The sequence below is a fragment of the Epinephelus fuscoguttatus genome, linkage group LG1, assembly GCF_011397635.1.
Source record: "Epinephelus fuscoguttatus linkage group LG1, E.fuscoguttatus.final_Chr_v1".
In the NCBI taxonomy this organism is placed as follows: Eukaryota; Metazoa; Chordata; class Actinopteri; order Perciformes; family Serranidae; genus Epinephelus; species Epinephelus fuscoguttatus.
In genome coordinates this window covers 26,642,924-26,670,670 of record NC_064752.1, presented here as the reverse complement: position 1 = coordinate 26,670,670, position 27,747 = coordinate 26,642,924, and the positions used below count along the sequence as shown (strand labels likewise).

Below are 27,747 nucleotides of genomic sequence, written 5' to 3'. Positions count from 1 at the left end.
CTTTTACTTCACTACATTTGCCATATTTGTGTTTGTTACACTTAGTCTGCTGCCTTTTTGCCTAATAAATGGGTATACTGTAAACAGCCAGGAAAAAGGGTGGGTACACCCCATATACCTGCACATACGGTCCACTACACCTCTGCCCATATTTAAAAAAGCCAACAGTTGTGAAGCACATGCTGTGCTCTTCTGAAAAACTTGGAGATCTCTGCTTTTAAAAACACCTTTTCTAATCTCTGCAAGCACACACTAAGTTGCACAAACTGTAAATAAAGATGTAGTTAGATACCTAATGTTAGCAGTGTTCCCTGATATGCAATGGGAGATGAAAACAGATTAGGAATTCAACACCTGCAGATATAGGTGCTCTGATCGATTGGCCATCGATTGTTATTGGCAGATATTTCTTCTACATAAACTGAAGGCCGATCAGAAGAGCTGATCAGATGACACAAAACAAACAACACAATTTCTCTACATGCTGCTAAAATAGCTCCACTGGTCACTGTCACATTAATAGTTTACTGCTAACCTGATGACCTCACCATATTTGAATCAGAGGTTAGAGCTGTGGAAGAGCGACTCTTATTCTTTGACAACTCCTCACAGACAGCCTGTCACTCAAGTGGCCTTGCCCTTAAACATGCGGAACTTTGGGCCTTAATAAAATGTAAGAGAGTGAGTTACATACAGTTGTCATGAAGGGGGAAATAGCTATAGCTATGGAGACCAAAACCATTTTTTGTACCAGGATGTTAACAGGTTTATTTATACTGTGAAGTTGGGCATTTTAACAGTGAGGTCTATGGGTATTTACTCGCTCTTGGAGCCAGCCTCAAGTGGCCATTCGATGAACTGCAGCTTTTGCCACCTCATTTTTGAGTGTCGGAGGTTGCCGCTTGCTCTGCAACAAGAAACGCTGGGTTGATCAGGGGAATTTTTGGGTTTTAACATCATTACTCAGTCACCTTTTAAACTTTTAGAATACAGTTTTTATGTCAGTAACTTTTATCTTTGTTGTTAAGAGTCATCCATTGTTCTAACAAGCAATGTTAGTCACAATACTGATTGAAACACTAGTGTGTTACAGTATGTGTCTGAAGCCCTTCTCATGTCAGCAGACAAACTAAATGTCTTCCAGCAGTCCAAGATAAAACATGCACTTAAGCACCACTGCTGGAAAAAAATGCCTACAGAGGAAGTACTGCCTTTAGCTACTGGTAGACTACCTGTATGTTAATTTTTCATGTGTTAATCCAATGTTATGATAATGACATCAACTTATCTGGTAGCAAGTGGTCAGTTGGTCTTTTAAATTCATTAACCCTCATTAGAGGGAGTAGGGTTATTCATTGGTTTAAAAAAGTTTTGTCAACAAGTGCTTTCACCTACTTTACACTGGCACACACACACCCTAAAAATATTTAACTGGAGAGTAACTTGTTCTTCGATTGATTAATCAACCAGGTTCTTTTTAACTTTTACTTTAGTAGGTTTCTCAAATGGTAATTTTCACTTTTACTTGAGTCATTTTCTATGGGAGTAATTGGACATTTACCTGAGTATAGATTTTTAGTACTCTACTCACCACTGCAGGAGATACACTCTTAGAGTACGACAGTCGACTTCATCAACAAAAACAGAAAGCTGCATTCAGGAGATCAAGAAAGTGGTTGTAAAAAAGCAGAAAATTTAATCCATGACACCCGGCGCAGGAGTTGTGACATAAACAAGCAATGCACCAGGCTAATGGTGAATATACAGTAAATCTCCATCATAGTGTGTCTTGCTCAGAGGAACTTCAGCAGAGCAGCTGCTCACAAACACATGACCTCCAAACCTTTCTGCTCCGCCTCCTAATGTGCAGGTTAAACACTGAGCCAATGAAAACACCCTCTAGTTATGGCGGGGAGGGGAAACACATTACAGACACTATAAAAATACCATTTATCATCATGACAGTGGAGAGACGATAAATAATCGCACTCAAGCAGCTCTCTAAAGCAGCCATTCATCACATGTCTAATGCTTCCACGTAGAGAACGCCACAATCAAACAAAGCTGCGTTAATTCTATGATCCACAGCGGCCGATACTCCCTCAGAGGCCGCTGTGTGTTTCTGTGCAGAAGTGTGTCATGATGAGGGGGAACCTCCGGGTAAGAAGGTAATGAGGTTGAGCAGAGCCTGTCTTAGCTGTTCAGCATCAGTACGCTACAGTATGTGCAGCACGCACTGAGTACTGACTACATCAAAGAGCGCAAAGCCGCGGTCCCATTTCCAAGATCAATAGGGAGATCATAAATTAAAAATCACTTTGGAGGGAAAAGGCTTGTGGATGTCTTTGCAGTTCACAGCCTCGCTCCAACCAGCGAGCCACTCTGCAAACTTACAAGCTTTTAATGAGTTTATGATTCGGAAATGAGGATGCAGAGTGTTACTTTGTGTTTGGTTGTTTGTTTCAGGATCAGATCAGTGAGATCGGGGATCATATTTATCAAACTTCATAGAATTACACTTAAAAACATACTAAAGAGACGACTTAAGGGAAAAAATGTTCCACTGAAAGGGAATAATAATAATAATAAGACAAGGATAATACACATTTATCAAGAGACACACTCCTACTTACAGCAAAGTGTAAGAGTAAGAGCTGTCAGATGATCACATGATTCATCACATGCTCAGATCAGGAATAACAAATCAAAGATGGTAACTGAACCTATATCTGCCACATTGATCCTTTTTTATGTTACTCAGCAAAAACATGTGCAATTTAATTTTCTTTAGAAGTTCATTTTCTCTGTGCGAAATCCTTAAAATCTTCAGTAGCGCTGAATATGTGAGATTAATAATAATGTAACACAGAGTACGATACTGATACTGAGAGTTGGAGGGAGGGCGGTGGGAGAGACATGAGATGAAGATGCTGTGTGAGGTGAAAGGGACAGGTGCTCATGGAAGCAATTAAGGCACTTAAAAACCCTCAGTGCCTGATTGTCGCAATTTGCGTCAAACCTCATACACCTCCTGTGAGTTACAACTCTGTCAAATCTGAACACACGGATGGGGGACACACTTTTTTAGATAACACAGGATATCCTTATTTTTGTCTGATGTCCTGTACAAATAAACATCCATAGATCTGCTTGGAAATCATAGAAAAAAGCTGCAACTTGCCGGAGAATCATCATGTTTTTTAAACTTTATAGTTGTTAATTTTTCAATTATTCAGTGAACTTAAAGTATTCAGTTCAATTAATTAAGGACCACTGCCCTCAGTTAACAACTTTTGATACATGTCTTCAGACCAGCTGACTAAATAACACCTAATTTCTCTTACAGTCTGTCCATTTATCCCAGCGCTGCACATGTTGACCTTGCTTTAGTATAATATAGTTTGGTAGGAATTTAGATCCACTGTCCTGGACTTGGAGGGTCAAATTTCAGCCAGGTCCTAGTAATTGCCTTTTTACATGCCAGTATAAGGATTTCAAACACATAACTCTCCTTTTTATTGATAGTGTCCTCAGGTATTAATCCCAAGCACAGAATCCATGGGTCCCTTCGGACCTTGTAACCCAAAACTCTCTCTCGGGAATCATGTGGTGATACAAATAATAACAACATATAATTAGGAGTAATTGGTACCACAATGACAATTGAAGGCAGCAATGATGTACTGAAATTGAAGGCAAATATAATGCAGCGTAAAAAGCCGTCCTGTCACACACTGAAATCAAAACCTCCTCATACTGAAACACAGTCCACTCTGAAACCAGAGGAACAGCTGTCCCACCTCTGCAGTGGGTATTAACAGTACCAAACACTGTTAACGAGCTAATACAGTGTGAAACCACCGTCAGAAGTGTCATATTTGCATATTGCTGATAAACACCAGACCACCGAGTCCACACAAGGTCACTGTGACGTGACTCCACCACACCACACACACCACCCAAACAAGCCACAGAGCGGTGACCTGAGAGTTCAGGCCCTGTGGGGCCAACAACAGGACACAGTTTAATTTAATTACAATTAAATACTCTGCCCTTGGAACAGCCTGAGAATCACACACATTAATTAATGCTGCTCCGCTGCTGTATGTGAGTGAGTGTGTGTGTGTGAGAGACAGAGAGACCCTGACTAATGTATTACATTTAACTTCTTCTTTCCCTCCACAGTCAGAGATCAGCGGCTCAGTTGTGTCGTCACCTCGACATGTTTATGGCCAGTTTGAGACTAAACCTTACAGGTGCTGGGCCCTGTCGACATGGGGCCCACTGAACTGTAAATCTGCTCGAGAGTGAGAACAGACGGGGCTGAAACACACTCCAGACAACTGGAGCCACAACTGTTCAAACACACACAATGTAACTGGAAACAAAAGGAAGGTGTAGCTCGTGTTATTTCTGCGAGAAACAGACTATTTACATTCAGAAAAATACCTAAATATGATTACAAACTGACTCATGTAACTGGGATGGTGTATTAGGGCCATTGTAGGTAGAAAGAAAAACAAATCTGAGCTAATAAGCTTAGTAAAACTCAAAATTTCTAAGATTAAAGTTGTAAATTTACTGAGAAACACTATCTCTGAGATTATAAAGCCATAAATTTGCGTAAGGTGATATAGTAAAAAGTGCAACACAGTCCACACAGGGAGAAGTCGCAGTGAATAAACAGGTGAGGCACAGGTCTTTTACCCAGGAGACTGGGGTTCATGTCATGATTGAGTCCGTGTTGGCTTATTACTTTTACACTTAAACCCCTTTCCCATTGCACAAAATCTCCACACTAACATCTGGCTTTTAATGGGAAAGTTACAGTCTAGATTCACTCCTGGGGCAGATTATTCTGCAGTAGTCACAGCTATTTATCGGCTCCAGGTCCAGCCGGCAGTGATGGAAATACAACACCCAGGTGGACATGCTAATTTTTGAACGTTTCGCTGAATCTGACACACCAGGAAAAAAAAGGCATACTCAGACTTTATGGGCAATGGGAAAGGAGTCTATTTCCTGTTTTTAGTAAGTTTTCCCACATTTAAAAACCTACATATACGTGCTAATTTTGCTGGTAAAAGAGTATTAGTTGACTAATTATTTTCAGATCTAGGGTGTATGAAGCTGCTGAATTCAAACCGTGTAAACCTTTTTTTAACAACTACAGGACATCTTAATTAGATGTTCAAACCATCATCATTTAACACCTCTTAGGCTGGCTGGGTATGAGGTTGATCCAGCCTTGCTCAGTGAAACGATGTGGTTCCTTGACAAAAGAAAATACTATTTTCCAAAGGTTTTTTTCTACATAAATTTGTTTTAAAAAATGTACTGCCTTCTTCCACCTAAAAAATATAGTTTGTCTCCGCCCATCACTCTCCCCCTCTTCTGCTGCAACCCTCATCCATGCCTTCATCACATCCAGAACTGACTACTGTAACAGCATTCTTTATGGGTGCATTCACACCAGGATAGTCAGGGGGACTCGGTTCGACTGGGGGGGTGAATACTGAAAAATTTCACACCTTCATTTGGTTCAGTTCATTTTCACACTGCACTTTTTAAAGCGGACCAAACCGCCTAGGCAATGTCACACAGTTACAAAAGCTGCTCGTTTGGGGCCTGTATTGACCGAAACGACCACTGACCAGGAAGAAAAAAAGCATGAAGCAGAAGAAAACCCGGCTCGTCGATTGGCCAGGACCGAAAATGGAAATCCATTGTGGGTAGCCACGAGCAACTGTGATATATAGTCCTCTGACCATATATAAATAAGCGGCTGCACCTCCTCACTACTCCACGTCTGCCCATGAGACATTTTCCAACTTTTTCTTTTTTTACCTCTGCTTCTCCTGGTTCACGCTGCAAAATGCACTGCACTCTACGTCACTTCCTCTGTTTGGTTCGCTGGATAGTCCATTTGCATTTCCCACTGTAAGCAAACCGCACCACGGTTCACTTGCAAGTGAACTGACACCCTGAGTTTTCAAGTGGACCAGGGTCTGCTCATTTGGTCCGCACCAGAGTTCAAATGAGTGTTCACATCACTCCAAACAAACTGAACTATCCGTGGAAGTGAACCAGGGTTGTTTAAAGCGGACCAAATAGCGCCAATGTGAATGCGTCCTGAGGTACACCATGCAAAGTCCAAACTCCAGTACATACAATCACACCACCCCTATCCTTGACAAGCTCCGCTGGCTTCCTGTCCCACAACACATCCAATTCCAAGTCCTTCTCCTCACTTATAAAGCCCTCCATAACAAGACCCCCCCTCCTACTTCACTGACCTACTCCACTGCTACACTCCTTCCCACAAGCCTACGCACCTTTGATGCCAACCTTCTGACACCACCACTAAGGACCAAACACCAAACCTCTGGTGACAGAGCCTTCTCCAACGCTGCCCCCTCCCTCTGGAACTCTCTCTCCAAACACATTTGAGACTACACTGACCTCGCACAATTCAAATGAACACATCTCTCAAAATGTCTTTAAATGTGTGAATGATGTGTGTATTTTACTGTAGTCTATTGTATGATTGCATTTATCTACTGTAAAGTGTCTTTGAGTGCCATGGAAAGCGCTCTGTATTTTATTTTGTACCTGCAATGGCCCTAACAGTCTGTCCTATATAACCTCATCATATAAGTCACTTGAAAGAGTATTTTCCTCTGCTGCTTTGGATCTTATTAACATCATGGGAATGAACTTTTTGATTTCCTTCCACCTGATTGTGAACATGCAGGAACAGAAAGCACCCAGCAGGACAACAGGCTTAATCTTCACCTTCATACCAGTCAGCCAGCTGAGGTTCAATTAACACTCCAGCAAAGACGAAAGAAAAAACTCAGACACTAATGAGGGCTGATGTGGGTTAAAGACCGAGGAAGCAGAAGTTTATCATGATGCTGGAGTTGTGTGGCTCAGCGCTCTGGCAGTGTTTAAAATACTCTCCCATCTGTTAGATCAAGCTTATCAGATGCCTCCTTCATTAAAACTAAAGTGCACTTCGTTTGGTGTTGATTTAATTTAAAAGCAGGAATCTCAAGTCGCGGTGATCAAAAGGGAAGCAGTAAAATGCGGCTAGGGGTGGAGGGGTGGGGGGGCGGCCTGCTTGAATTAACCAGGGCTGAAAGGTGAAACACACTCAACTGCAGCTTGAATGGACACCGATGACTGGTTGGGGGTGGAGGCTAAGCACTGCAAAGGGAGGGACAGGGTTTTCATCCCATTACCACTATACCCCACCCCACCCCTTTTCCCCTCTTCCTGACCCCCCACTAGACAAGCAACGGCTGAAAATGACACCCCCCCACCACCCGCACCACCACCACCACGCTCTGCATAAAACACTTTAACGACTCCCACCAGGCCTTCATCCACCTACAGCAGCACCATCAGGAATCAAGACCCAGGTTCAATATGCTTTTAAAAAACACTGAGGTCATAAATCCAAATTCCTAAAGACCTACATACTACAGACAGTTTTCAATATTTTTAAAACATTTTCTAAAGACTATTAAAAATAAATATAGAAATAAATACATAATAATTCCCATTTTATTGTTTTTTCTTGTCCACAGGTCTACAAGTGTATAATTCTAGCAGGTGAAGAATACCAGCTCACTTAAAACGTATTCATTTTTTTTTTTTTTAATTTATTTTCTAAGATATTTAAAAACCAAAAGTTAGTGGTGAGGTGTAATTTCTTATGATGGGCAGGCTTACAGATATCATATGTAACATTTCCACAGTAAAACTTCTTGAAAACTACCAGACTTGTGTTTTGTTTTTTGTTGAGGTGTGTACTTACATTACCCCAAATCTTTTCAACTATGTTCAAACCCACAGAAATTTTCAATGTAACTGCCCGTTTCCTTTGTTCGTCGAGAGTGATGAAGTAAGTTGGCAAACGTGACTAAACTTGACGTAACCTTAAAGACATGTCCTCATCTGTGAACATAATGTCTTGACCATGATGCCTGAGTCAAGTCAGATAGACTTTCATCTACAGTGGTGATTGTTTAACAGTGAAGACAACAACTCCCATGATTCCACGCTACTTCGCCGTGTCATCAAAGCCCGTCTTTCGTTGTTGTTTTGATTGACAGATCCGCAGCGGCGGAAATTACATATATTGAGTTTAACTTGTCATTACATTCTATTGGATATGTTTATGTATACGCCCCCGAGTTCAAGATAAATCACCAAAATATTCTAATATTTAACTGGAAGAGAAAAAAAGTGCTACATCAACTACTAATATAATTTAAACCTGAAAAATACATTTTCTTATGGGGATGCATTATATATGAATGCACCCACCCAGTGTTTGCATGCTTTGTACTCTGTGTATCATGGTGCATTGAGATTTATTACCAACAGTAAGCCACTAACTCATCTCTGTACCCTGTATGCCTGGGTTGGATGATCTTTCACTACAATTTTGTAGATTTTTTCATTGGCATTCTTTTGTTCACAAAGCTATTTCTGGCCTACTTCCAGCATAGTTATGTGTGTATATTAAGCAAGAAATTAAAAATAGCTGCTCTCCATTCACAAAACACGTTTTTATTGTCTGTACCAAGGGTACACAGAGTCTGGCAAGCGAGCACTCATGTATGCAGCTCTTTATATGTGGAATCTTCTGCAGAAGGACTTAAAGTTATGCTCATCGGTTCCTCTTGGTCATGTCAAAGCACTGTTGCAGGATTTTGGACACAATCCTCTATATGCCAGTGTCACGATGTGTCTTAGCTGGTCTTTGTAATCATGTGTAACTGCCGTTTTTGCGTTTTTACGGGTCATGGCTTTTCTTTGTAGTAATCTTATTTTATGTTGCTTGTTTTAGAGCTTTACATTTTTATTCTGTATTTTTGTCTGTAACTTATGTTGCTGCCTGTCTTGGCCAGGACAGTTAAAAAGATAATTCATTATTTCACTGTGTATTTAAAGTGCACATAAATATAAACCATCTAATATTTTCCCATATAATCTACAGCAGTACTATAATGGCTAGCTTTAGAAGCTGAGGCAGATGTGAAATTAGCAGCCTGGAGGGTAAAACATGCCATGAGGGCTGAGACGACTTGAAAGCTTCTTTAATCACCAAAAACATTCTTGAACAACCTCCGCTCCGGGGAAATTTCAGAGTACAATGACAGCAGACTGAGGCGGACTGGAGCTTTATTTGGGATAAAAAGCTCCTCACCTCCACCAGCCTGAGAACTTTAATTGTTGGTTTAATTGTTTGGGGAAAAAAAGGTGGTAACACATCTGAACACCGACAGCTCGTGTACTACAGGAAACCTACTTGTAAATCTCACTCTCAAAGGAGGGAGTGGACAGCGTGCTCGAACTCCTACGCTGCAGATCTGCTGTTATCTGTTTCTGAGCGATGTTACAACAAAAATTACACTCAGCATCGTAATTCCACGGTTTGTTTGTGTGAGGTCTAAATGGGTTAAATAAATATTCATACGTCTCTGACCTTGTTTCTGAAATGATTAAAAAAAATCTAACAGTGCTGTAACTGTTACTTTATCTTCTTCTGCAGAGCATTTACGCCTAAGTGGTTAGAAAAAAAGCCCAAAGATCAGCTGAAGTGATAACCACAACACAACAGCACCCATTTCCTTATAGTGCATGTGAAGTCAATAATGAAAACTGCTGCTGTAGCTCAATGTCAGCCCAAGGATTTCAATCCAGAGGAGTCAGAGCAAAGCCACAATCCCTCTCCTGACTCCTCCATTCACGAGGAAAGCTGACTACGGCAGAGAGAGGCCATTCGTACTCATTTGTGGACCCCGCCACAGCATCCCCTGATGACACTTTACTGCTGTATCTGAAAACCCAGAGAAGGGGACATTCCTCAGATTCTTCTCCTCCTCTTTAGAGAAGCGGCTTTAGAGCCACAGAAAAGGACCAGAACTCCTCCAATCAGAACATTTGCATATCAAAGGAAAACTGCTGTCAGCGCAATAGTAAAGAGACATTAGCATGCGGAGACGTGACCGAGCAGAGGCCGTTATTCAAACAGACCAATAGCCATTTGATAGATATTGGATACTTAGCATCCAGCAGCACAATAACGACTTTGTCATTTATTAAAAAGCTTTAAAGAAACAGAGCAGGCAGCAACTCAAAGTCATTTTCCTGGTTTGATACCAACATTAAAAAACTTATCCTGACAGTTTAAAGTGTGAATGCTGTCACAAGTAAATTATTTTGCGAAAAACAAACATTCAAATGTGTTGAAAGTGAAAAAAACTAAAAAAAGGATCCACGTGCTTCTATAAATGAACAGTATAAATAGTCACTCTCCTCCACTGAGTGCCACCAAACTGTGAAAGCACAATCGTACCACCGTGGCAGCTCACGAGGAAACCATCTGTTTCGTTAGCCCGACTCTTCCTGTCAGTATCAATATAAATCAGCTGGTGATGAAACATCTCAAACCCCTGCACGTTATGGTTCACCACCTCTACCAGTCACACCTCTCACCCTCTTGTCTAACAGCCTAATGTTGACAGTTTGCACGGCAGCATATGAAACCAGGTCACTGTGAAATCTCGGTCTGCTTCGATACTAAATGAGCGCAATGTAGCGTAAAGGTAACGGCCTGTTAGAGAAACATAATCTGTCACCTTCACACTGTGAGAAGCACGTACTTGTAGTGATTTCTGTTCTCCGGTGGCCGTCTGGAATTATTTTTTACAGCAGCCTATTGTGCTGGACCAGTGGTTCCCAAACAGCCCTGTCAGATGAACTCAAGTACCCCTTCATCAACACCGCCCGGCATGTTGTGTTTAATTGAACTGATTTAAAGCTGGATGTTGTTAAACACTATTAATCAGGTAAAAGTAGATATTGTTGTTAATATTTTTTCATACAACTGAGCTGTCAGTGTTTGCATTTGCACTGCAGTCAGAGTGGCCAGGATGGATGCTTCAATCAAATCCATACTGTTAGTGATTTATCATCTACTTCAGTAAACTACTGCCACTATTTATCCATTACTTTGAACTAAGGCTGTTAAGGTTCTTGTATTCAAACCAAAGTGTAGGGCACCGGAGTCACAGTCCAGTGCATACAGAATACACAGTATGTAGAGTAATTCTGAACCAAATTTCACTAGCACAAGTTCTGCCTGGACACTTTTATGGTGGAGATACACTAAATTCGGTAAACAAACAGAAAGATGTGCCTAAACCTAATTGGTCCAACTTTGGCTGGTGGGTGGTGCTTGGTTTTGGCTCAACTGTCACTAACTTCTCATTTTACAGCTAAACAGCACACTAAAATATGTTTCTGAAGATATTTAAGATAAGGAGTAGCCTAGTTTGACTGTACGATGTGAGTTTCATGTTGTGATGGACGGACCTCTTTTGCATGAAGTTTAGGTCGAGTCAGATACGGGAAATGGTCAGTCAACTTCCAACATCTAACATGCAGCCGGATCTCCTGCTCTCCATAAAAAATGAATAGGATCCATCAGCTTCACACATGTCAGTGGATCCAGTGTATCTTCACCATTAGCCCTACGCTGGTCGCAACATATGCCAAGGTTAGCCCTTCAAAGGGAATTGGCAATGCGAGTCAGTCACACTATGGGGAATGCAAATGAAATGCTGAAGCTGGAAAACCTGCCAGCAGGTTCCATGTCAGCTGCAACAGCAACAGGCAAAGTGTTGTCAATGGATTTGGAATAAATGTGAATAAAAACACATCAAACACGCAAATTTAACGGCATCACCCACATGTGCCGATCACCTGGATGATTAACTAACTAAATTAACTGAAAAACTCCTAATGCACTCGTTTAATTTTAATTTTTTTATGTATTTTAGTTTTTTCAATTTAATACCATAAGAGATCCTTTCAGTTTTACAGCCTGTCCTGTTGCCTTTTAGTTAAGCGTTTGTTTAGTGTTCGTACAGTGTAATACACAAAATTTGTTTAAATGTTGTTTATGTTTGTTTAAAAATGTTTAAAATCCTCCTTTTATTTGTAATGAGAATAGTTAGCCAAAATTGCCAGTGGGTAAACTGTTACCACAGCTCCCAGCAGGAAGATTTTGTCTGACTTTGTCTGTTCAAAATGAATATGCATTTTATTCTTTTTTTGTTTTTTTTGATGTACTGAATTTGCACCAAACCGTGACTCCTAAACCACGTAAAGAACAGAACTGTGAATTTTACGTACCGTTATAGCCCTTTTTTTTAACCATTTCAACCATTATCTATGACAAACTGTTTATTCAGTATTTTTGAGGCTTCTAACCATTTATGCGTTACTTTTAGCCAACTGTTTTCTCTTTCTTTTCTTGCCCTCAGTCACAACAACTATTGTTTCAGAAGTTATAACAGTATGTTGATATGTTTTTTAATCATATCATAAATTCTATGTTTTTCAAATTAGTTGGAGCTCCTCTACAATCTCTCCACACACCCCCTGGCGACTGCAGAAACCCCCTGAGGTCTCAGTGCCGCTGGTTGGGAATCACTATACGAGAGCCTCATCATATGTGCTCAGTCAGTGATTCACTGAAGAGGGGATTTTAAAAAGTGCCTGCATCAGACTGTACAGTAAATAGGATAATTCACGGATGAATAGCAGGCCCGGTGGAACTGTCGTGAAGATGGCAGCACTGGGGAAAACAAGTGGACACAAAGACAGACGGGGGGGGGGGGGGGGGAGGGGGGGGCAGCCCCAGACAGAGCCTACTCCCATTGTCTGCTGGGATGGGGAGGACAATGCAGGACAACGCCGAGCTATATGCAAGCACCACAAGGCCTCACCCCAGCGATGCACCAGCCCTAATCCCAAACACGATTTCCCCTCCTAACACATAGATGATGTCATCCTCCCCCCTCCTCACCCGCACCCTCACCCTCACCCTCACCCCACCTCAGCTCCTCCGGACCTTGGATGCAACCAAGCATGGAGGCCCGCAGGAGGATGTTGTGCTGCGGAAAGAAATCGGATACCCTCTGAGTGCATCTGTGTCACAAATCAAAGAGCTTGAAGACGACACTATCGTATCACTGTGAGCTTTAAACTCTCTAATGCCTTCAAAACAGGGGGCCTCTGACACCTGTCACATGCTACACTACACCTTATCCTTCATATGGAAAGTTTTAATCTGCAGTCAGGTGTCCGCTGACTTGCTGCATGTCCTGTAAAAATGCCTGCAGAGTGAAAGCGGCCGGCAGGACAGGTCAGTGTGTCCCGGAGCATTACAGGTCCAAAGAAAGCCTTACATGCTTCACTGGAAAGAGGGAGAGGGGGACAGTTGCTCTTTAGAACTTTTATGTGCCTCCCCTCCCCCCCATCTTCACTCCACAAAAGGGACCTTACCCCTCGTCCCCACCCACAAGGAATTTCTCAGGCATTGCTAGGTTCACCATGACAACTGGGTGCTTAACAAAGCATTTCTCTTAGGCATTCTTCCTTTCACAGGGGAGCGAGGGGGGGACAACAGTCAAAGGAGGGAGAGACAGAGAGAGGGGGGGGAGCTTGAAATGATGGGAGGGAACAGTGGAGGTTGCAGGGGTGAGAGCTATAGACCCGGGTAGATAGGAGAAAAATGGGGAATGGTGACAGGCAAACAAAAAGAGGGAAAGAGAAACAGGATCAAGGTGATAGGTGATGTTAAAGGGAGGAAAAAGGAGTGAAACAGTGCTACAAACATTCCAGGCAAGCCTGCAAGTGTGACTAACGCCATCCAGGGAGGCAGGAAGAATGAAAGGAGCGCATTACGGATGACTCCGGTCGCACTAAACAACAGGAAAACATTCGCAAGCTGTGACTTTGAATCCTATGAATCAGCCATACGGAGAGCAGAAATTCATCAACCATAAAGAACGCAGAAATCCAAGGTGCGCTCCGCTTGAGTGAAATAATTATATGACGAGGAGGAGGAAAGCAATCAGAGAGGTCCAGCTGTTGGAGGCCACACACACACACACACACACACACACACACACACAAGTATACCAGATTTGTGCAGCTTGATGGGCTAGTATTACAGAAGACAAACCCCTGAGAAAGTCCCTCCACAGACAGCTTAAAGGTTTAATAGATTATAATGAAATTACGCTGGCTGTGAATGTCTCGGCTCTTACTTATACAATATGTGATGAAGCAGAGTCTCCTCCATTAAAATTCCAGTCTTGTAGCATAATCCTATGCAAGGATGGTGAGGGGCAGAGGGCAGAGGGGCTCTAACACAAACACATTCAACCACGTAGAATACTGACATCAAAAAATGAGCATCTAAATATTTAAAACAAGTTGATACAGCACAAAATATATTAGAGAAACACAAACCTCATACATATAATCATATTCATTGTTTGCTCCAGTTAGTTGGGCTCAATGCCAGAAAAGTTTGGCTCAGACAAGTTTGACAACAAAGTAGTTTAACCTTGGCGCATCCACAGCCACTTTAGACCCACACTTGAAACTTGAAAGGGTCTCCCTCCCCTCCCCACAGTGACCAGAGCCAGAAAATATCTGCTGTCCACCATGTAATTTGAGCGTCTGTACAACCTGCAGTGTGATGTGAGCTGAATGAAACTGCCATCATTAGTTGCAGTTTGTCTGTTAAATCTCTGCATTGGCGTTGCAAAGTAAGCATGCAGGGCATGGTATTGGCTTGGATTCAGAATTTGATTAAAACAAGGACAAAGTGTCCTCATGGCATAGTTGTAAGAATGTATAGTACATTTGCCACACAGGTTCAGATTAAGGCGTGTCGCTCCTACAGTGTCAGTTTATACAGCAAGAGACATCCAGGAATTAACACATCAACATAATGGTGACAAAACACAACAAATTGACCTCACATTCAAGCCAGGAAGCATAATAACATGTTCAAAAATGAGGGATAATGAAAGGATTAGCTGCAGTTTCTTTACGGAAATTAACAGAGCTTTAAGGATGAAAGAAAAGCAGGGGAAAAAATTTTTACCATCAAATGTAAACACCTATTTATGCAGGCTCACGCTTGCCTGGGAACAGTAGATCAGCCCCTGAGTATGTCAACACTGGTCTGACAGATCCCAGGATACAGATGCAGCAAATCTAATCCCTCAGACGACAAGCAGCCTCTCAATTCTGCAGTGTGACCACAATTATCCTCATAACACAGAAGTGACACACGAGGAATATCAACACGTGTCAGTTTTGTAGCCAGACAGCACCGGACCAGATTACAAATGCAAGTTAAGGCCTTTACGCACTGGGAGTGTTTTATTTTTCATGCCATTATTTGGCACGCCAATACATTTTTTTTCAACTGTTGCTTTTGTCATGAGGACCTTCACACAGAACGTATATTATGATGTAATTTCTTCCGGAACAAGGTTGATTTTTCTGAGCTTTAACATTGTGAATAAAGACACTAGCCTATCATGTTGTGCAGAACAAACGTCACATCACAACTTCTCAACAATGGCGGACCTGCTGGCAACTGTCACAAAAAAGAACAACAACTGGTGCAGTTTGCATCACTGGTATGAACGGTATTGATGTGAAATATTTGCAGGGAGTATTTTGCATTGCCAAGTCATTTATTCGTGACGGCATCCATATGTAAAAAGCCTCTAGTGTAGAACCTCTCAGTTTATTTTCGATTTCGAAGAGCGATAATCAACAGCTGTAGAACAAAATGCCCCTGGATGCAACTGGACAAACCTTCAACCAGTCAGATCAACGAGATGTGAGACTAAGTGACAGATGAGCTGTGATGGTGTAGCATCAATATATCTGTGAATGAGTGTCCCTCAGAATTTAAATATAGTGCGTCAACAGACAGTTTCACGTCAGCTACAGCCATCTTGGTTGTCTTTGAAAATGCCGCAATGGTGCTCCTCTTTACGAGGCTAAGTTTATGCTATAGATGTATAATAATAAGATACTGGATCCCAAGATGGCGGCTATTCAGTCCTATGCCAAAAAAGTTTCTAGCTTTTGTTTTTACTGCTGCGGTATTTGGACCACTGAATATGCACATTAGTATTTCTCCTGCTGGCCCCACCCACAAGTTCCCGCTCGGCTCACAGACTTTCTGTTGTGATGATGTCACAGATTTTTAAAGCCCTTTTCTCAGCATGAGGAAATTCTACAAATATAAAATCTCAATGGATCAACAATTCATAGTCGAAAGAGTCATAACTGACCTTGATTGCAGTTCAAGGTGTTTTGTCAACAGTTTTAAAAATGTCTCAGGGGATTTTTTTCGCTGCAGTACCACAAGTGGCCACTGGGAAAACTGTAAGCAAGGGTGAGCTGCTTTCCTCAGGGCCTGGTTTATGCTCGCCATTGTGTTCCTGGTGCAAGGTTGTTCCAGCCAAAAATGACATCATCACATATTTTGTGTTAAGTGCAAAGGCTCCACGAGATGTTTGTCATCGAATTAAACCCGGCCCATATTAGACAAATGGTTGTGAGTGGCCTGACCAGGGACGAGACGCAGATGTCAGAGCAAATAAAATATGTGCTCGCAGATCAGTTTTGTTCTCAACATGGCAGAAATGTGAGCAAGAATTCAACGGATCCCTGAGATCAGTTTCAGTACAACACAAATTAATTCACACATAACCCTAAAATAAATGTATCATTCTCCTTCCTCACATTTAGTACGGAGGCAGGCCCAACGCCTGCAGCCACTGCTGTAAATCTGACTCCTTAAGATAATTAAATTGTTCTAATCACTAATTCATGCCGGTGCACACTGCCAATACACAACAGGGCGACAGGATCTCAGAGTTATGTGACTGTCTGATGTGTTTTTAAGTGCCTGCTTCTGGTTTTGAATAATTATTGTGCCAATCTGACTGCCAATATTCTCCGTTTGGAGATTAGTCCAAGTATCAAACTTAACTGGAGGAAAAAATGTATTCATTCTGTCACATTTATCAACTTGCTTTGTTGCAAAGATAATTTCCTAGTTGTTCTTTCTGTCTTTGCAGGGACAAATAAAATTAGCATAAATGTTTGAGTCAGTTTTACTCAAGCTGTGCTGCTTTGAATATAGTTCATCTCCATCACTTAACTCAGTTTCATTTGCTCCTCAGGTAGCTTAATGGTAAGCCATTATCTTTATGGTGTAATTGATGTGAGTGTGTGTGTGATTGATCTTTATTTAATCTTTTAGATACTGATTATACATCACTGATTAACAGGCTAAAGAGGAGTCACTGGAGTCTCTGTAAGTACTGGAGAGTTCAGCATGAAATACACGCTTTACATTCAAGTGAATTTTTCCAGTTAGTACAGACACTGATATCACTAACAGACTATCAATACTTTGACCTTTTGTCCTTTAAAATTAGATATAATTTAGCTTTATCTTAGCTAGCACTGATCATTTTTCTTAATTTAAAATCATATTACTTGGTTTTATTGAGCTTTTAAACCCTCTTAAGATTACCCAGGTTATTAAAATGTCCGTGGGTCACTACAGTAACAGCATCATGCATAAATGCCATATGTTACATATGTTGAAGAGTATGGGGATTAAGATTATAGATTTCTATTGATTTAAAGTACAAAATCAGTCATTTAAATGCCCTAAAATAATGTTACTTCACTTTTGAGATCTTGAGATGATAATCCTAATGTAACTGAATAATTGTACATCTTTTTATTTATTTATTTTTTTTATCAGTTTTATCTGATAAGTAATTACTGTATGTCACAGAGTTGGGTCAGTGTAGTGGATTATATCCCTGAATTCAACTTTAAGGAGATCATCATAATCTGTGGATTATTTAAAGGTTACCTTCCCAAAAGCTACTGCTCAAGCCACACTTTAAACTTGAAGCTACATTTGAGCCGTTGCATCCATTTCACTGTGAAGAGTGGTGCTCAGAAATGATGTTAATCACTGTCCAACAACATACAAAAGAGCCCATCAAAAATCGTCCATCATAAGGGGCCTCTTAAACGGCAGCATAAAGAGAAAGATAATGGGAAGACTTGGGAGGTCCCTGGAGGGAGAAGCCTTTGAAAATTGGGGTCAGCAGCATCTATTGGAGGAGCTCATCATCCTACCCCATCTCCTCCTCCAACAGCCCGTCTAAAGCCTTCCCTGCTCTGTTACAGTACGATTGTATTTTCCAACATGATCCCAGTTTCCACAACCGTAACTTCAGCCCCCCCCTCCACCCCTTCCCCCCTTCTGTCCTCCTGCCTCCCTCCATCTCCTTCTGTCTCCTGCAGGGGTGCTGACACATAAACCCCAGCAGGTGCGGGACGCGCTGGGGAGACACAGCCTCTAATTGGTCCGTGGTGGAGTCACAGCTGTTGCCCCCGACCACGGCCTGGTATGAGCTGCAGCGCCTGCCCCTGAATCGACAGCCCACTATTGTTCTCCAGAGAGGCAAAGCTCAGCTCCAATCCATTATAACGACTGCCCACTCAGACCATACAGTATCTGCCATTCAGTGTCATCGACAAATGTGAAAACACCTCCACTGACTCATTCACTTAAATCAAACAAACCCCAGGCTTCCTACCAGCCTTAAAGGGACAGTACACCCCAAAGTCAAAAATGCATATTTATCCTCTTACCTGTAGTGCTATTTATCTGTCTAGATTATTTTGGTGTGGGCTACCATATTTTGGAGATATCAGCCGTAGAGATGTCTGCCTTCTCTTGAATATAATGAAACTACATGGCACTCGGCTTGTGGAGCTCAAAGCATTTGAAAAATTAACAGCAACGTCTATTGTCAGAAATCATGATCCGGTTGCTCAACATAATCCACAGACCTTGTTGTGAGCAGTTTCATGTAGGAACTATTTTCTTTCTGTCAAACTACACCCACCAACTGTATCAACAGGAAGGAAGCGTGCATCTACTCATTGACGAGAGGTTTGTGACAGCGTGAGATGCAAACATTAATGGCGTCCTCCTCTATGAGCTGTAACGTTAGCTAGCTCAGTGTTGCTAGGTGAGTTCGCAGTAGATGCATGCTTCCTTTTGTGGAGTGATGTAGAAAATAGTTCCGACATGAAACTGCTCACAGCAAAGCATGTGGCAAGGTCATGATTTCTAGAAAGAGACATTTCTGTTGAGGTTTTTTTATGTATTTTTTTGGTACTTTGAGCACCACAAGCTGAGTGCCATCTCGTTCCATTATATTGGAAAGAAGGCAGACATCTCTATGGCTGATATCTCCAACACTGAGCAACTCACACCAAAATTATCTAGACAGATAAATATCAATACAGGTAAGAAGAACAATATGTATTTTTGATTTGTGGAGTGAACTGCCTCTTTAATCCTCACTCTACTTATTAATTACCTAATTTCATCTTAACCCAATCTCTTAATAACACTCCCTGAGTTCCGTTTCCCTCTCAGGTTGTGCCAAGGTCAAAGAGAAGGCAGATTTACAGCGGATCACACTGCGTCAAATAAGCTCCAACACAGGGTAACGACAACACACACCCCCACTCTCTGTGGGTGCAATTCAAGTTCAGTCACATTTTTGAAGCAAATAAAACTGTAATTTGTGCTGACATGCAAATTAAAGGTGCAGGGAATGCAGGCGGTTTAAGACATGTAGGTTAGGAGAGACAATACCAGCATTGAGCGTGAATGGAAAAGAAATGCCAGGCTTGTTTTGAGATCTATTCTTCTTACTCATATAGTGAAAGTCAAAAACAGTAGCGCAAACACTGACATCTCAGCTAACTCTTGTTATGTTTAATTGCAGCATCAACCTCGGCCTTAAACACTCTTGAGCTAGGAACACTACATGTCAGCCTTTCTATCAGACTAGAAGAAGAAAAAACACACCAGCCAAACAATACAACACTTTAAGAATGTCAGCTCTTAATTCTGAATCCAAACAAGCCATGAAAATAGGCCGTAATTGAATTAGGTCTTTCATTGTATGTGGGAGAGGAGGGGGAAATGATGGGCAATTATGGGGCATGATCAGTCTGCCCACTGGAGTGTTTGATCCCACAGGATACAGACGTGCTCAGACAAACAGTTATTTAAATCTCCACAATAGACGGAGCTAAATCAGGCTTGTGTAAGCTCCTCAATAAGGGGTGCAAAAACTACAGATGCCCCTCTCCATAAAACAAGTGAAACAATTTACAGCACAGAATTTATATGCTTAAATATATCTTGGCACTCTGAGTGATTTTTCTCTGGAGGGCGAGGAAGTAGAGTGGCTTACAAATATCCTGCAGTGCATATTAATCCTCCTTCATGAATATTTCTATTATAGGGAAATCACTCTGGAACACTGAAGCCAAGGAAGACATACTTAAGTCATCATCACTTCCATTACCCGGTGAAGTGAAGCATAAATGTAAATGAAGAGACAGGACATGTTAATGGAAATAGAGTAGGAACACACCTTCTCCTCTCACTGCACTGCGTGTCACTCACTGGGTGGAGTCTGCAATTACAAAGAGTGATGTAGTCTCACCTGACACTGAGATCCTCATGGACGCCTCCAGGGGCCGGTTGTTATCCAAGGCCTGGCTCAGCTGGATCTCTCCTGTGCTTTGGTTCAGGAGCACTAAGTTGAGCTCATTTCCCACCTCAAAGCTGTAGTGGAGCTGATCCGTGACGTCGGGGTCGTGCGCTGGGATGCGCCCGATCACTCCAGTGGGGAAGCTGCTCGACTTGTCCGTCACGTAGTTGTTGAAGATGATCTGGAAGTTTTTCAGCACGGGCAGGTTGTCGTTCTTGTCGACAAGTTTGATGTGGACTGTGGCGCGGCTGACCAGCGGGGCGGAGGTGGCCTGGACCACGATGACGTACTCAGATCTCGTCTCGTAGTCCAGGTCTATGAGTGCAGTCAGCTCCCCAGAGAAAATGTCCAGCTGGAACACCTCTGGGATGTTTCCCTCCACTATCTGATACATAATTTGTGCGTTGCTGCCTTCATCTGGATCTGTGGCTGATATGTGTGCAACCACAATGCCTATGGGGCTGTTCTCCTCCACAAAGATGTCAAACTCATCCTTCTCAAACACAGGGGGGTTGTCGTTCACATCTAGGATTGTTACTTGGATGTTGACTGGTGTTTTAAGAGCAGGGACGCCTTTATCTACAGCGAAGGCCTGCAGGCTGTAAACAGGCACATTCTCTCTGTCTAACCTACGCAGTGTGCGAACAATGCCAGAGGTGGATTCTATTATGAAGTCTCCATCGCCATCCTCCCCGCCCTGGAAGGTGTAGAAGACACGGCCGTTGAGCCCAGAGTCTCTATCAGTGGCAGAAACCTGGACGACGCTGGTGAACACTGGCACGTCCTCCATGACAGAGCCCACGTAGTGATCTCTGAGGAAGCGTGGGGAGTTGTCGTTGACGTCGTTCACCAGTATCTCCAGGTAGGTGGTGTCAGACTTCTGTGGGATGCCGTTATCTCGAGCAGTGATGGCGAGCGTATAGGAAACCTGGTCCTCATAGTCCAGCTCCATCTGCGTGGTGACAGCTCCAGTGTCAGGGTCAATGTCAAACTGAGGGATGCTGTCGTCCATGAAATAGGTGATGCGTGCGTTCTCACCTGTGTCTTCATCAGTGGCGCTTATCACCACAACAGTGGTGCCCACAGGCCTGTCCTCGTTTATGTTGACGGTGTAATGCGAGCTCTGAAACACAGGCCGGTGTGTGTTGGCGTCAGTGACGTTAACAAACACTTTAGCGGTGTCAAGACGTGTACCATCACTTGCAGTGACAGTGAGAACGTACTGGCGTTCTAGTTTGTAGTCTAAAGGCAGCGCTAGGGTAATGAGCCCTCCTCCACTCTGACTGGTGATGGAGAATCTGTTGCGAGTGTTTCCGCTGGATATCTGATAGGTCACCACACTGTTGATGTCCTGGTCCACAGCTGACACTGTCACCACGCTGGTCCCTACGGCTGCATCCTCATTCAGTCGCATGTAATATGCCTTCTGAGTGAACTCTGGGTTGTTGTCGTTGACGTCGAGAATAGTCATGCTGATGCTGGCTGAGGAGGACATGACGGGGTAGCCGTGATCTCGGGCCTCCACTCCAAAGTTGTAAAAGTCTACACTCTCTCTGTCCAGCTCGGCTGCCACAACAATCCAGCCCGTGCTGTTGTTGATGCTGAAGGGGAAGTTTGGCGTGGTTTCAGTGAGCCGATACTCCAGCCTGGAGTTGTCGCCAGAGTCTGCATCCACGGCTTGGATGTGGATGATGGAGTAGCCCAGGGGCACGTTCTCCAGCACGGTGGCTTGGAAAGGGGTGCTGACGAAAATGGGGGCGTTGTCGTTAACATCCAGCACCTGCACTGTAACCAGGCCACTGATGTTAGAGAGCGGAGGGCGTCCCCCATCCTGAGCTCTGATTCTTAGAGTGTATTCTTTGTTCGCCTCATAATCCAGGTGGCTCACCAGGTCCATGTTACCTGTCTGAGCGTCGATATAAAACTGTCCCCTGGTGTTTCCGCTCATGATGCTGAAGTGGACGACAGCGTTGCTCCCTCTGTCCTGATCTGTGGCGGTGACCTGCAGGATCTCTGTGTTAGGGGCCATGTCCTCTGGCACCTGGACCACATAGCGTTTCTCACTGAACTGGGGAGCATTATCGTTGTCATCCTCAACCACGATGTGGACAGTAGCTGTGGCGCTGCGGGGCCCGGGGTCACGACCTTGGTCATTTGCCTCAACTAACAGCATATAGGCCTCCACCTCCTCCCTGTCTACCAGACCTTTGGTGCGGATTACACCAGACCTCGAATCAATCTCAAACACATCATTGGTCCCGTTACTATTGATGATGCGGTAAAGGATGTTCCCATTAACAGGTGCGTCCCCATCTGTGGCCCTCACAGTCAACACCTCATAGCCTATTTCTAGATTCTCCCTGATGCTTTCCTTGTAATCCTGCTGCTCAAACACGGGGTCATGATCATTAGTGTCACTGACTGTGACAGTAAGAGTGGCCATGGCTGTGCGTCGTGGCGTGCCGTGGTCGACTGCTGTCACACGGAACACATGGGTGTCTTTCGTCTCCCGGTCCAGCACCTCTACTGTGGACACTGCACCATTGGCCGGGTCCACAGCGAAGAGATTGTTGGACCGGCTATCAAAAAGAGCTTCTATGAAATACTCCAGCCTGCCTGCCTCTCCCTCATCCACATCCACTGCTTTCAAAACAACAACAGGAGTCCCAGCTGGCTTATTCTCTGCCACAGACACCTGGTACATGGGAGGTTGAAACTGGGGGCTGCTGTTGATGCTTCTCCTTCTCCTGCTCACAATCCCTGAATCAGACTGAGCTGCCTTTTTTAACAGCTTCCCTATGTGGCCCTGCCTAAAGGGGCCCTGCCCCACACGCCAGTGGACGGAGATGGGGTTGACTTTTGCACTTCCTGTGAGTACATCACAGAGCAGGTCCAGCTCCAGGAGTGTGTCCTCCCTCCAGCACAGTGTCTCAGACACAAACAAGTCCCCCTCTGAGAAGTAAAAGTCCCTGCTGTTAGTGACTTTGCAGCGGATCACTTCTCCAGGTAGCAGACCCCCCACTGCAAATAAAGCAGAGCCTGCCTGGTGGCACTCTGAGCGGTGTTGGCTGTGCGCGCTAAACAAACTGAGCACCTCCATGTCCCACTGTGGTTTCCTTTTACGCTTGTTTGAACAGTTCCTACCGTGAACATGCACGTCGTACTGGCTGGTGAGGAGGTGCCTGGAGCCGGAGTCCGTGCAGTCAGCCACAGTGTACACGGTGAAAGGGTTGGAGCGCAGCGAGGCGCACTTTACCGAGTCCGAAACAAACACAATGCCCTCCGCCGCGTCAGTCCCCAGGAACCGCTCCGTGAATTTAGGAGCGAGGACTTGATCCAAAGTACACCGTGCGCCCTGCTCCATGCCGGCCACCACCGTCCTTGGCCCCGCATCCTCACTGATGTGAACGGTGTAACAATGCGCCAGCGAGACCAGTTTACACCACCAGAAAATCAACAACAAATCCCAGTTAACGAAGTGCATCGCTCCTCAGTGTGTGTTCAGCCGGCTCTCCGAGGGGGAATCTCCGCAGCTCCTTATTCCGTTAAACTTTCCGCCTGTGAGTTTCCCTTTGTTGCAGAGGAGCCATGCTCTCAGCGGGCGCACTTCTCTCCGGTCACTCCGGCTGGTTGGAGGAGGTAAACCCGCAGTCACCTTGGCCGGAGCAGCTCACACACACTCAGTCACACACGCCGGGAACAACAACAGCAGCAGCAACAGCAGCAGCAGCACCTCCGCTCCGTCCGCGTAACTCCGCTTGAATGGTGAAAATGGCTCCAGCTCCCCCTGAGCCTTGAGGCTCCTCATTATCATAAACCTGTGTGTGTGTGTGTGTGTGTGTGTGTGTGTGTGTGTGTGTGTGTGTGTGTGTAAGAGAGAGACAGCTCTGTTAGGGGTCTGAGGACTAAACACAAACCCTGACACTGGAGATAAATGGTAACTTCCTTAAAGCTTCATCCAGCTTCATTTATATCCAACAGAAAGCAACAAAAGCGAGACTTTCATTAGATAAAGTTTACTGACAACATTGTGTTTCATCATTTATTTTTCTTGCCATGTTTGAATGCTTCAGCTGAAGGGACTGCCCTTTTTATCTTTACATTAGTTTGGGTTTCATCTAAAAGTGCAACACTTCAATGACTAAGACAAACATGTTCACTCCAGAACATTATTTATCCTCCTGAGACGTCATATTTGTGGTTTCCTGCAACTTGTACTTCATTTTGTTTAACTTACACCTGTTGTCCTCGTTCGTGGACACTTTTTTGTGGTAGTAAGAGCACAATACACTAATCCATGTACTAACAGCACTGTACTACCAGCAGCCATCTCTGCCAAGTCAGTCTGCAGCCGATCCTGACACAAAAGTGAACAAAACCTGATCACATTTTATACTTGAAACTTGTTTATTTATGATTGATAATGTTTGTAGTTCAATATGGCAACACATTTTGACCAATTTTAGCAACAGTAACAAGCTAAGACACTGTTAATTAGGAAGTACTTGTCTGAGGACATTGGGACTTCTTGTTGATGATGGGGTTTTTAACATTTATTGGGTCCTACTGATCCCAAATAGCTAGGAGAAGTTAAGAATGCAAACCAAACCAAAGTTCAGGTTTCAGGAGGAAATTTTTATCACTGACAAACATAAATGTCCAGGGGCGTAGGTGTCATTTCAACACTGGGGGAGGACACATACGACACATGACACACGGTGTTTGGCAGGTGAGAATTTAACAATTTCCTTCATTCTGGGGAATTCTTATTTACCAATTTGTGCACTTTCTGCGCTATCTATGGTGTAAATGTCTTTAATTTTGTCAAAATAAAAGTCCACTGCTACTTTTTTGCTTTTATTGGGGGGTCAAATGCACATGCTCCAAATATTGAGGGGGACATGTCCCCTTAGTCTCTACCTGAAATCTACACCTATGTAAATATTCACTTACGTCCACCCCTTGTCTCCACAAAGGGTTTACTCATTAACTAGCAGACATTCCTCAAATTTTAAGCGAAGAGTGTCTTAACACAGCATGAAGACGTTCTTTCACTGGATGCCTATTGTTCAAAACTCTACTAAAACAGGACAGTTTAAATTTGGTCTATGAATTAATTTCAGTTCATTTGTGCTCATCATCATGGTGTTTTTGGATCCATAAGTTGATATGCTTTCTATTAGGTCTTCATTGATTCATGTCTTTTTCAATTTTACCCAGGTCCTGTGTCAAAACTTGAGCAGTAAAAAAAATATTAGTATAAGGTCAACTCTGTTAGAGTAAGATGCACATGGAATTAAAAAAAAACAGCCCAGTGCATTTAGACTGAGCACAGAGCTGTGCTGATAAAACAGAGAAACAGCTGTGAAACTTGATGTGCTGAACGTTACTGCCACCTAGTGGACAAACTGCAGTCACACACTTTCCACCAGCTCATCACCTCACTACAGTAATACCATTATGTGCAGAGTTGAATACAGAATGTCCACAGGCATCAGACATTTATATTTAATACTTTTAAAGACATTTTAGAGATAATTTTAACCAAATTTAAAGGTCCAGTGTGTAGGATTTAGGGGGTTCTATTGGCAGAAATTAAATATAATATTCATAAACAGTGCTGTGGAGTAGTGAACTACACGTAATTAAACCAGTAGTTTCACAACATTTTGCAGTAGCTTGCTGGTGGTTCAGCTACATTCATAACGGCATTGTAATTCAAGCAGAAATTTACAGTTTTTTTGTTTGTTTTTTACTTTTTGCTTCGTTAACTACTGAAACTACAAACAGGCCATAAAAAGGAAGCAATTATTTTTTTATTTCACCATTGCTTCTCTACTGTAATCCAACCCCCATTAACCACAGTGAGTCATAATTACTGATTAATGCTATTTATTAACAAAAAAGAGAAGTTGTTGCATGATATTTCAGAAGTTGCCTGGCTGTGTAACCCTGCTTGATGCAATAACCCCACCTGGACTCTAGACTCTGATGGCAGGATGGACATTATACACAAAACCAAAGCTGACAGGCCATGAGTAGTGGAGTATTTTATTTTATTGGGTTATATATGAGCTGTGACCTGCTGGGCACTTCATGCAATATAACACAACTAAGTGGTATTTTTGCTGGCATGTGACTTTTTTGTATTATATTTTGTTATAATTTCATATCACATGTACGCTGTCAATTTGATCATTTAGTAAGCAGTTTGAAGTACTTTTCCTAAGTAGCTTTAGTTAACCAAACTAGATTTCTCTTTAGGGAAGCTTTGCTATAGTTCATCTTCTTTCACTGTGAAGTAACTGGCAGCCTGCAGAGTTCTGCTTTCAAAGTAGCTTCCCCAGAACTGTTCATTAATATGTTTTCACAAGTTAATAATCACCTGAAACTGAGAAATGTGTTTTTATTACCTTAGAATGAGCCGTTTGTATCTACATACTGAGCAGATCCTCCTCCATGGAATCCGCCATGTTGTTTCTACAGTAGCCCAGAAGGACAAACCAAACACTGGCTCTAGATAGGACCATTTGCATTTTCATGCTGGCCACCATAATTCTCAAGGCACTTGGCACACAGAAAAGGCAAAAAAGATTACAGTGATTATTTTTACTTTATATATGATTGGAAAACTCTTTCATAAGTTGTTTGCAATCTGAAACCTGACCGCTAGATGTAATTAAATTCTACACACTGCACATTTGAGACTGATTTTGGGGCAAATCATATTTTTCTTACTTAAGAATTACAGTTAAGTACAAAAACCAAGTAAATACGTGGTCCCATGTGGAGGTAGTTTTCATGTATGTTATCACAGTGAGTTAGGTTTATATGCCTTTCACCAACAGGTAAGTGCATGTATAAAGTAAGAAGACAGTATTAAGCTTCAGTGGTAGGTTTAAAGATTTGTAACATTGGAAATGTGGACTTTCATGCAAAAGAGAATCACTGATTTGGACAAAAATTTAAAGATGCACAAATTAAATAAAATGTTTATGGCATTAAAGCCCTCACATGTACAAATTAAATACATTTAATTGCTTTTAAGGTCTGATATTTATGCTCTGGTGGTCATATAGACAGAGGGCTCAACAGTAAAGAGAAAAACTGCATAGATGTAAGTGTGCGAAAATGTTTTTCTACTAGTCTAGATTTATAAATGTTTCCAGCACTGTGCCAAGAACAAGCTGAGTGGAGCAGTGGTTGTTCTGCATCAATTTATGAAATTGAA

General features: G+C 42.8%; 1 protein-coding gene across 1 annotated transcript in view; it reads right to left on the bottom strand.

Annotated features, from left to right (window-relative positions):
- The window catches only part of celsr2 (cadherin, EGF LAG seven-pass G-type receptor 2), a 97,038-nt gene extending 70,066 nt beyond the window's left edge, over positions 1–26,972 (bottom strand). Inside the window, exons 1-2 of the mRNA XM_049583630.1 lie at positions 26,930–26,972; positions 20,469–24,334 (exon numbers count right to left, since the gene is read on the bottom strand). Coding sequence (XP_049439587.1) covers positions 20,469–24,000 — 3,532 coding nt within the window. The 5' untranslated portion in view covers positions 24,001–24,334; positions 26,930–26,972. The remainder of the gene's footprint in view (positions 1–20,468; positions 24,335–26,929) is intronic.
- Between the last annotated feature and the right edge of the window lie 775 nt (positions 26,973–27,747).